This window comes from Polyodon spathula, chromosome 16 (assembly GCF_017654505.1).
Source record: "Polyodon spathula isolate WHYD16114869_AA chromosome 16, ASM1765450v1, whole genome shotgun sequence".
Classification (NCBI taxonomy): domain Eukaryota; kingdom Metazoa; phylum Chordata; class Actinopteri; order Acipenseriformes; family Polyodontidae; genus Polyodon; species Polyodon spathula.
The window spans coordinates 25,993,446-26,005,689 of NC_054549.1; the positions used below are offsets into that span (position 1 = coordinate 25,993,446).

Consider the following 12,244-nt stretch of genomic DNA (forward strand, 5'->3'; position numbering starts at 1 on the left):
AAGAGCCCAATGTAAAAGACTTAGCTTAGACTTAGAAAAATGCCAATTCATGCAATAAACAGAGCAGATTCAATTTAGTTTTTGATTGTGCCAATCCAGTCACAATACTTATTTCTCCTCATGCTCTCCAATCACTGCATGTATATTTTCCTAGAGACCGTGTAGTCGAGCCTGAACCCATACTAAAACACTGAGGAACTGTAACAAACTGAGGCTGCAGTCTGTCTCTAAAAAACTGCAGATATTATTACAGTGGAGAAGAAAAAACAGTAACAATATTAAAGCTACTATAATTGAATTGGTCTCACCCCATCCTAAAGGTATGTACACATTAGCACAATGAACTAAACTATTTTACCAGGTTCCTTGCGATTATTTTTAAATACAATTTGGCAGCTACATCACACTATTAGTGCTCAGTTCTGTTTTGGGTTAACTTATCCGAAATTTGTCACTGACAATATCTGTAACATACTTTTCAAATGCTTTAATTCAGTGAATTTGCTTTGTTTCTAAAATGCACAAGGTCATTCGTTACAGCACAGGAAAAACTAAACAATAGATTGCATTGCGAAATAATGAAGCAGGGGTTGATGTTAGCAGTAAAGCACAAAACCAAACCTTGGTGTGGCTGATTGAACTCATTGCATGTAGTAGTTAGAGAAAATGACTACACACTGATCCTCAACCAATGTTCCTCCTGGCAGGGTCTACCAAATAAAGGACTCCTTGGGAAATCCAGTAGGAGGGTCCCAGTAGAACCTACAGCATCAGGAATTCTGGGTCTCAAAAATGTCTCAAATGAAGTCAAAGTTGACATGATTTTTTATTTATTTTTTAATAACAGGTACAAACTAGCTCTTTGTGTATGGTGATTAAATGCACTTTCTATGAAAATAACTTCCAGACTCTAATGCACAAAGCATCAGTAGAAGCATGCTGATCCTGTGAATCCATTGCCTGCACACTGTAGAAGTCCATTGCTGGACAATTCTATTAGTCACTCTGTATTTCTGTGAAGGAAATGGATATGTTCCTGCAGTCTGAAGCTCAGAGAAGCTCTGCAATGCTCAAAGTGCACAGCGAGGGGAGCAGAGGGTCATGGTAGATGGAGCAGGGAAGAAGGAAGAAGTTAGAGCTGCTCAGCCAATAAATCACTTTGTAACCCTGGGGCAATTCAGATGATTTTTTTGTGCTTGCAAGTCATTTCAAGCAGAAACTAAACTGGAATAATTTACTTAAAGGAAAAGCATAAAAATATAAAACAAATTAATTTTGCTTTGCTAAAAGTGTTACCTACAAACCAACAGGCACTAGCCGTAGGTGTCTGCAACAATGAAACAACCCATATACAAAAATGATATTTCACAGACACAGCTACAAAGCCTTGATACATTTATGGGTGAGCAGGTGTTAGTCTGCGATTCAGTATGTAAACAATTTAAATAGAATACAGTATTTATACACAACAGGAAACAAGATATGTCTGCAAAGGTGTGTGAGATGTGGTACAGTGAAAATAGGGTATCGAGTCATCTGAATAAGCAGCGCCAAAGAACAGGAAGTATCACAGGTCATAAAGCCGCATTGAAGGCACAGCCGACTGCAACTTCCTTCCGAGATATCACATCCTAGACTCTCGTTCCACACAGAAATATACACATAAATATGTCAGCCAGTGAAAACAATTCATGTTATTTGTCTTGCTGTAAACACCACAGTGATTTTTACACCAGTTTTACTTACATTATTTTCCCATCCTTCCACAACTACAGTAGGATTCACTGTTAGGAACCCATTACCTTTGGGTTCATTGTTTTAACTGACTTGGGCTTCAGACTAAAATTCCTTTGCTTTGGGTGACCATTTAATTGAAATTGACAAGATTTACATTTTCATTTAAAAATTAAATTTTTGAATGCAATTCACTTATGATTATCAGCTTATATAAGTACATGTATCATATAATGAAATATTAAGTGTTTATAGACAAGTTTATACAGTTAAAAACATAGATAATCATGAAAAACCTGGTTTCAAGCAGGTGTACTCAAACTTTTGACTGGTACTGTATATTTAGATATCAAATCTTCATAATCTTTTTTTTTGGTTTAAAACAACTTATTTGTATAAAAAGAAGGTGACACAGTTCAGTAATTTCCACATCAAGATAAAGAGACATTTGCTCTAATTATTTTAAATGGCTCACTTGTTGTTAAGGACACACTGAATTATTGCACCTTTCATTTATAAACAGGACCGCATCTGTTGCTGGATAAGCTATTTCCATGAGGACAGCACAATACAGCCCAGCATACATTAGGTGTTCTCAATTAAACAAGGCTACAGAAAGCATCCAATGTGCAATCTGTTTACTGAGGCAATGGCCCCAGTTAATAATGAACTTGTTCTGAGAATGCGCAAACATGGAGGTCTTTCGTGTTTAAAAGGCAGTGGATGCTTTTCAATCCTCCTATCCATTTCCATTGTAACTAATATAATTTTTTTTTTTAGTTTGTTAACAGTGAAAGCTTAAGTTAGTGGTGAGTGTATGGAATAGGTTACCAAGGATCCTTTAAGATACAGAATGACAATGTTCTGGGACCAATTAAATTAGTTTTAGTAATAACAATGTGTTCCATGGTTAACAATATAAATTAAATCCTTGTACCAATAAAAAACAGTTAACCCAGCAACTGGGAGCTCCTGTATGGGCTTTTGAGACAGGTTTGCAATCTAATATTCTACAGAGGGTTACAAACTACTGTTACAACAATGGAATAGCGGGCAGTCACTGATTAAATCTGTGTTCTGATGACAATGTAAAATGGGACTCCAGCTACCCACAAGCTCTGTACAGTGCACTTATTGTCCAAAGAGATTATGTTGTAATTGTGCCAAGTGTGTGTGGTGGTGGTGGGGGCATGTCAGTATCAACACCAATTCTAAACCAGCTTTCATGATAAATAAGGGCTTGCTTAAAGCAAGATTGTAACATAACTAAAGTAGGACGTGCAGTGAAAAACAAAACAGATAAAACTGAATGGAACAGAACAAGAAGGGAGCCCAACGATTCAACATCAGCTGCGGTTTCATCACTATGTTTCATCAATAAGTCCTTTAGTCTTTACCATGATCAGAACATTAGCTTGAAAGTAGAAATACTACCTGGGCAATATTTGCCATCAATATGCTAGATAAAAAGTTAGAAGTTCAGTTACAGTAACAGTAACATGACAGATCCGTTTCTTGTAGAGAACTCATTTGCACAATTGGATTACTTTTGATCTCTGTTCTGCATGCATACAAATCACATTGAGTCTGTTTTAAAGCACAGCTGCTAACCACATTTCTTTGTCACAAACCAAAGCATTAAATATATACAGTACAGAGTTAGTAAAAGCAATGGTTAATTGATTAACATCTGCCTCTCTCTAATACAATCAGAGTTTACATGATCGTGAAACTTTTCTAAAAGGTGGGGATGAATGGCAGTGTTCCAGTTTCCACAGGGTACAAAGTGAAAAACAAGGACCAATTGGGTTTTATGGAAGAGCAACATGAATGCACGGACCAAAGGGTGGTGACAGCTCTATAAGTCTGACAGCCCTAAAGATATCTGTAAACCTGAGTTAAATGGTAAAAAAAAAAAAAAAAAAAGAAATAAACCACGCCACACTGTTTTCCCATGAAATGTAACATGGGTTCTGGATGTATGCAACATTCCCTAATTAAGCTAATCAAAACGCAGACATACAAGTTTAAAAAAACAAACACAAAAAAACAATAACATTATTGCTGTACAGAGACCAACACCACACCAAAAGCACAATTTATTGTTTTTTAAAATTTGTGTTTAGCCCCAAACAAAGATGAATGCAGTAATCTGTACTTTACGTTATTTGCAATAATATTGTATAGCCTAAACTGTTACCAGTACTATATTTTAAGCTCATTAACAAAAGTAGTAAAAGGTATTATTGTATCATTTGTTTTAACTTTTTATTTTTTTGCTGTGTTAAATCAAGGTCATATTGGTGATAGATATTTTACAGTCTATTAGATTAACTAGGATTTACAGATACACACAACATCTGACAATTCATTTGGTAGATAAACAGTAACACCTACTTCTTAAGATTGCCACATACCCTTGAAGAAGAGTCTTGAAAGCTAATGTTTGTATATCACAGTTAACTGAAAAAACAACACTAGCTCTTCAAATCTATTGCTATTGTTTTATTTAAATAACTCTTCTTTATTCACCTTATGCCCTATAGAATCCATGCAATGCATGTCTTATGCCAGCAGTCAGATTTGCAGAAACGCTGGCTTTTATTAAGAATCGAAAGAAACGTATCACTATTATAACACATTTATTTTAAAGGTTTATATATGATGGACATTGATGAAATGTTTTAGGTTTCTTTTTAATCACTCAATCATTCATGCTTGACCATGACACGCTTGAGTGACTATGACTGAAGCATATGCACTTAATCACCTAATTAGTGAGACACTGGATATGGAATGATTTCAGCTGTTGAATTGCAAGCTTGAATAAAAGCAATAAAGAAAATCACAGAAAAACACAAAAACAATATGCCACGTCTGTCAAGAGAGCAGCACCTTTGTGCAATTGGCATGTTGGAGGGTGGACGAGGGCAGCGTACTGTGGCTCACCATCTTGGGTGATCACAACCAACAAGTACAAACCTGGCGAGACGGTACAATTACATCAAGTGAATTTTATCCAAATATAAAAGTGCTAGGTTTCTTTTGATGCTCAAATATAAGTGATACGTTTCTTTTGATGCTGTGTATATGGGGATTGATGGGAGTTGACCGGCCTTGACAAAGCAATGCAACACTATTTCAGCATGCGGTGGAAGCTCTGGATGAAACAGGTAGCTCAGCATGCTTTCTTTTTGTTAAAATGAAGGGATGAAAGGCAGATAAAACTAAATAAAATTATTTAATGACGTAAATAAAAAATAATAATGTCGGGATTAAATACATGCTGTTAGAGTATTGCAGTAAACAAGGCAAGGCTGAAGTTGTGAACTAAACGACTTATTGGGGTTTCTCAAAGAATACACATCACTTGTCATGTATACACTCAAAGCAAGTCAGAAAGGTGCAACTTTTGCGAAAAGAGTCCCACCTTCCTTCTACTGTATTTATTCATAGATAAGGTTGGGAATCGCAAGTCTAAGATGCAAACCCACCTAACCCTGGCTAAGACTAGTTTCCTGTCTTGGTCTGACCTAAATAGCCTGTTTTTTATAGATTCAGTCATCTCTGTAGAACTATTGCATAATGAATACCAATTAAGGGATACCAACATACTTGGTTAATCCCTGCAAATGTTGCTGAACTGGATCTAGAATACACACTTTAAATCGCTAGGTACACAAGTATGCATTGAATCACAAGATTATCATTAGCTCACTGCTGCAAAAACATGCAAAACCTTGCCAGCAAACAAAAACCATAAACCAGATGCCTACAAATCACTCACTGTCTTTACTAACTCAGTGTTTGTTTTATATATAAAACACCATAGGACTTTTAATGCAGCAAGTATTACAACCTTTAACATCTGGTACCAAACATACTTTATTCTTTTGTTCTTTTCACTAAGCCCTGACAACAGAACAAACCCGTTATTTTAAAAAGAGCAGTTATTATTTGGTAAAATCAGCAATACTGAAAAAAAATTTAAGATATTTAAAATATTTCAGATTTAAGATGGAATTCACATGTATTAGTTGAAACAAAGGGTTGACATTAATTTATTTTTTCTTTTTTATTTCTTTATTTAAACAAGGTCAAATCTGAATTCCACTCGAAATTGTTTTAAATTCTACCAATATTTAAATTAGGCAAGGATCTGGTTTTAGCAAAATAAAAAACTAAAAAAAAACTAAAAATGCACATACTTCATTCAGGCACAATCTGGCAATCAAGGATACAACGGGCTTGCTATTTGTAATGTAAACGCAAATGTTTTCTGCTGTTTTCTGTCACTTGAGAGAGAGGCAGCAGGTACAGTTAATTACAATCACATTAGGACAAGGAAACCACAGTGCCTGCGAGGCTTGTACAGTTAAACCACCTGCCCTAATCATAAAGAAACCCGCCAACAAGACTGGACCGGTGTGTCTGGAAATGAACAAAGACAGGGACAAAACCAGGGAGAGGGAGGAAGTATCTACTTCCCCTTTGTGTTGAGACTAACACACACACACACACACACACACACACACAGACCCACCTTAGAAAACTGCCTCCTCAGACTGAAGCGCTGTACCATTGTCACTTTTATTATCTTTCAGACAAAGCAACAGCAGTGTTAACCCTTGATAGACAGGACCCTGTCAGACAGTTAGTCAGTCAGTGTCAGTGCTGCTACATGATGTTAATGAAAAGCAACTGCCCCAGCTCTGTTTTATCTTCTGATTTTTCACATGCAGTAAGGTATGGATCCCACAGCGTGCTAACGCTTAGAAAGGCTTGGTCATGTTAACACTTCCTGTGAGTCAGCTGTGATGTTTGGATGGGGAGGGGGATCTGTGCTGACTAGGTCTACCACCCCTCCTCCTCTTAGTGCTATTAGCTTTCAGAGGCTGCTGGAGCTCTCTGTATCTGTGTGTGAGAGAGAGGGAGAGGGAGAGGGAGAGAGAGAGAGAGAGAGAGAGAGAGACCCCTTTCTCTTTTCAGAGCACAAGGGCGGGGCATGGAAACAGGCAAGAGATAAGAACCTCAACTGAACTGAATATAAACCACACACACCTCCAATCAAATCTGCACCAGAAATAAAAAACTTCATCATTATAGTTATAATGCCAGTTTGACACAACTGTATTTGAAACTCAAAATTAGCCTGAAGAGAAGAATATTGTATTGAATTAAATTGGTTGAAATATTTTAATAATACAGCATTCTTCATTGTCTAGTACTGATTTCAGGTACACATTTTAATGTAATTACATTGTAATTTTAATGTGTGCAATGTTTCCAGAATCTATATATTTAAAACTAATGCAGATTAATTTAATGAACAGTGACTGAAAATCACCACAATACTGGTATGAAGTGGGATGAAAAGCCACTGTAGATACATGAAGAAGCACTTAAATTATGGTTCTTGCTAGATCTATACTGATAGAATATTTGTATTCCATGCTGTAAATTGTAATAAGACCCTAAATGTTTATAAGCAACCTAAAAACACTATTATAATTGAATAAATTAAAACTACAAGCACTTCATTTTACTACCCTATAGCTATTTTAAAGCTTTTTAAAATGTACACACTAGTGCACTGGGGGTTGAGATCTGTCCTCTAAATCACTACAGTAAGGGCGATTTAAAAAAAAAATACACGTATAACAAGTGCTCTGGCTTTTTTGTTCCGTACCACATCATGGATTGTTATTGCTGTGCTAAGAAAGCTTAATGGGCAAAGAACAGAAATGTTAAACATGCCCCTGTGGACCAGTGGCGGAGTGTCCCATCCATTTTATGTTGTATGTAGTGTGTTAATGTTGGTGTTTATGTATAAAATACACAGGATATAAATATGGGTTACGAGCATGAGTGTATTTTATGTTTATTTGTATTTAGGCACGAGGATTGCACAGCACTTCACATGCAGGTAAAATGTAATAATATGTGAGCATGGGAAATTGCACTTCACTAATTCACGTGAAGTTGTACCGAGACTCCAATTGAATGATTGATTAGTAATCGAGTCTCAGTACAGCTGCATAAAAGCAGCATGTTTTCACTCACTCTGGGTTGTGTGTGTTTGTGAGTGGAGAACGGGTGAGACAGAAATCGATATCTCAATAACAATTGCTATTTCGTGCTGGCAGCTCCAGCACGGTACTTGTTTTCTGTTCGTCCACGTCTGTTTTGTCTGTCTGTTTGTTTGGCCAACGCTCCCTTTATTTTCAGTGTTGTGTGTTTTGTTTAAATCTTTTTGTTTGTTATATACTTTTAAAAGGTTTCCCTGCTTAACTATTATGTCTAAATTCCGGAAGACGGAGCCCAACACCCAATAACCAAGTCTGTAACCCAGACTCCACGAGTTACCGGTAAACTTCTACTTTGGCCCTGACTCAAGAAGAAAACAATGAAAGTCTGCATTGCTCACCAAACCTTCAGCACAGTTATAATGAATGTTTTGTTAAGGACTGTTTTTTTTTTTTTTTTTTTTTTTTTTTTTTTAACAGATTTTTATCATCCGAAATCCAAAAAGTCAAACAACCACATACGACAGCCATCTTTGAACACAAAGCAAAGGAGGCCATCAGATTTTCCCCAATAACATTGATACTAGTTTAAAATGCTAATGTTACAATTACAATTATAATGTTAATATATATATATATATATATATATATATATATATATATATATATATATAATATATACAATGTGATATTTTGTAATGTGCTACTTTGTACTGTGATATTTTGTAACAATTGTAAGTCGTCCTGGATAAGGGCGTCTGCTAAAAAATAAATAATAGTTTACATGCAAATACACCTGGACAAAGCTGCCAGGTAGGGTGGAGTAAAATGTCCAACACAGTGTACTCTTTGGTATAGGCCAGTATACCTGCTACAGAGTTGTGTCACCATATGTACCATGAAAAACAGTATATGAATACAAAATATACAAATATAAGAAACAGTAAAATTTGTGAAAATATCTTGCTTGCAAACATTTCATGTTTTACAGTAATGCAAGACCAGAGTTCAACACTAGTGGAATCCATACAATACTGTGCCTTTTGTGCATAGGACTTTCAATAATCACTCAAGGAAAAAAGCATATACATTTTAATGGAGAAAATAACTTTACTATCTGAAAAACAATGAATACTAGCAAAAAAAATCTAAATACATACAGTAGTGTAATATATAATTACTCACAGTAATCTAATATATAATTACTCACAGTAATGTAATATACAATTACTCACAGTAATGTAATACATCATTACTCACAGTATTGTAATATATAATTAGGCCAAAAAAAAAAAAAACACATCTTTGGTTTCAGGTACCCCGACCCCACCTGGGAAAAACCATGCAACTCTAAATTTATTTGCCCTTCCACTTTTATCCTCTGCTTAGAAATGTCAGCCCCATGAAGGCTCTGCGCACAGTCAGTGTTTTCACAGTCGCTCTTCAATCTTGAAAATTATGAATATTTTTGGACTAATGAAGAAAGCATCAGTTCAGTAGTCACTAAAGAAGACTGTTTCTATTTGCAGGGCTCGCAAAATTTTGGTAATGGTACTTGCCCTTTGGGCAGTTCATTGTCGACATTTGGTTGTCCAGAAAAAATGTTACGTTGCCCATAATTGACCTATGGACAGTGATTTGTACACAGTATACTGTACTCAATATAGGTACAGTATCTCAGGGTATCTCACGCTAAGGAAATGCATGTACATGGATTAGGGAGTGGTTAACATGTAGAAAACAGAAAGTACTGATTAGAGGAGAAACCTCAAAATGAAGTGAGATAACCAGTGGAGTACCACTGGGATAAGTATTAGGTCCTCTGCTATTCCTAATCTACATTAATGATTTAGATTCTGGTATAGTAAGCAAACTTGTTAAATTTGCAGACGACACAAAAATAGGAGGAGTGGCAAACACTGCTGCAGCAGCATAGGTCATTCAAAATGATCTAGACAAGATTCAGAACTGGGCAGACACATGGCAAATGACATTTAATAGAGAAAAGTGTAAGGTACTGCATACAGGCAATACAAATGTACATTATAAATATCAGATGGGAGATACTGAAATTGAAGGAATCTATGAAAAAGGCCTGGGAGTTTTTGTTGACTCAGAAATGTCTTCATCTAGACAATATTAGTTAGTTATAAAAAAAAAGGCCAACAAGATGCTTGGATATATTGTGAAAAGTTGAATTTAAATCAAGGGAAGTTGTTATGTTAAATGTTAAAACTGTACAATGCATTCGTAAGACCTCATCTTAAATATTGTATTCAGTTCTGGTCACCTCGCTACAAAAAGGATATTGCTGTTCTAGAAAGAGTGCAAAGAAGAGCGACCAGAATTCTTCCATGTTTAAAAGGCATGTCATATGCAGACAGGCTAAAAGAATTTAATCTATTCAGTCTTGAACAAAGAAGACTACGCAGCGACCTGATTCAAGCATTCAAAATTCTAAAAAGTATTGACAATGTCAACCCAAGGGACTTTTTCGACCTGAAAAAAGAAACAAGGACCAGGGGTCACTAATGGAGATTAGACAAAGGTGCATTCAGAACAGAAAAAAGGAGGCACTTTTTTACACACAGAATTGAGGGTCTGGAAACAACTCCCCAGCAATGTTGTTGAAGCTGACACCCTGGGATCCTTCAAGAAGCTGCTTGATGAGATTCTGGGATCAATAAGCTACTCCGAAGGCCTCCTCTCGTTTGTAAACTTTCTTATGTTCTTATGTTCTTATATACTTTTTCAACATCAAAATTCCATACTTTTTCCATATTTCCATTAGTTTTTTTTTTTTTTAACAGACTTGTGTTTTAGTCGGTGTCCTGTGGGATATTGCTATAGTTACATACCTTCAATACCACCTGCTGCATTACATAACACAGCTTATACCCTGAACAGCTAGTGCTAAAGAATGTTCTTAACAAGCATCCACAATTGGATAAGCAGTTCACTAGATAACGTAAGACTGGATGTAAAAAGTAAGACATACTGTATAGACATAGCAGGCAATAATAAACAAATTCCAGTCAACGACCATACAGGGCACACAAACTTCTGTTGAACCGTTTTCTTTTGTCAGCATTGTGCTATAGGTTAAAAACTTGCTGTCACTTACTTGCTCGGCCTCCTCATAGGGAAGGTAGCAGTTGGTTACCTCAGCCAATGTAGAGCTGCAGGGGGAGTCTGTAGTGGAGGATGAGCGTGGCCGACCACAAAGTGTCGATTCCTGGGAGATGCGCCTGTGGATCTGCGGGCTCCCCTTCGGTGGCTCGCTCGTGGTCTTGCTGCTCCGCCGGCTCTGCAAGCTGGTCCCTCGCTTCATCATGGGAGCCCCTTGGATCTGCTGCAGCATGCGGTTCAGAGCTATAGATGGGCAGAAGTTTAAGGAACAACAACTCAGGCCCCAATCCTTTATTTGAACATTTCACAGCCATAGACTGTCTCTATACAAATTTTGGTGCAGTTTAATGATGGAATGCCAGTTATACAGCTAAGAAGGGACTCAGCATGATCACTAGGGGTGTCGAATATAGCCAGTGGAGCCTGAAAAGTGGTTGGAGGGATGCAAATGTAAGCACTGACTAGGACATGCCAAATTCAGTATTTTACAAGTAGAGCTTAATAGACTATAAGGTGAAAGGAGATAATGCATTTAGGCAGCAAACAGGTTAGGTCTAAGCAAAGATTTATGATTCTACAGTCTGACAGTTAAATAGAAAATTGTACAAAAGATACCTACCATCGGCTCACCTCAGTCTAGCATGTCGATTGCTCAAGGTTCACTGTCAAAACAAATGGGAAAATAAAACATTAAAACAAAAGGTATAGTGTGTGTCTAATATATATATATATATAAAGACACACTTGAAAATTGAAGTCTACACCCCCTTCAATTTTTTTCGCATTTTGTTGTGTCAGTACCTCAGAATTTCATGCAATTAAAAGAGGATTTTTTTTCCCCCACTTATCTACAACACCATACTCCACACTGTTAAGGTGAAAAAAGTTAAGGAGAAATATATATTATATATTATATATATATATATATATATATATATATATATATATATATATACAAAACTGAAAGATTAATACTTGGTGGAAGCACCTTTGGCAGCAATTACAGCTGTGAGTCTGGGATAGGTCTCAACCAACTTTGCACACCTCGATTTGGCAATATATGACCATTCTTCTTTACAAAACTGTTCAAGCTCTGTCAAGTTCCTTGGGGAGTGTTGATGGACAGCAATCTTCAAGTCATGCCACAAATTCTTGATTGAATTTAGGTCAAGGCTCTGACTGGGCCACTCAAGGACATTTACGTTTATGTAGCTTTGGCTGTGTGCTTTGGGTCGTTGCCTCGCTGAAAGGTGAACTTCCGTCCCAGTTTCAGCTTTCTTGCAGAGAGCAGCAGGTTTTCATCAAGGACTTCTCTGTACTTTGCTCCATCAATTATCCCTTCTATCTTCACAAGT

The 12,244-nt window shown here is 36.6% G+C and overlaps 1 protein-coding gene across 6 annotated transcripts in view; it reads right to left on the reverse strand.

Annotated features, from left to right (window-relative positions):
* LOC121329036 (transmembrane and coiled-coil domains protein 1-like) overlaps positions 1–12,244 on the reverse strand; it is a 37,846-nt gene that overhangs the window by 17,054 nt on the left and 8,548 nt on the right. For 3 of the 6 annotated variants that reach the window (XM_041274277.1, XM_041274275.1, XM_041274276.1), the window contains 2 exons: positions 11,509–11,551; positions 10,885–11,132 (listed from right to left, as the gene is read on the reverse strand). In XM_041274277.1, coding sequence (XP_041130211.1) covers positions 10,885–11,121 — 237 coding nt within the window. In that variant the 5' untranslated portion in view covers positions 11,122–11,132; positions 11,509–11,551. Of the gene's footprint in view, positions 1–6,277; positions 6,985–10,884; positions 11,133–11,508; positions 11,552–11,877; positions 11,901–12,244 lie in introns of those variants that run through there. The other 3 variants (XM_041274278.1, XM_041274279.1, XM_041274281.1) reach the window with 3 other exon arrangements.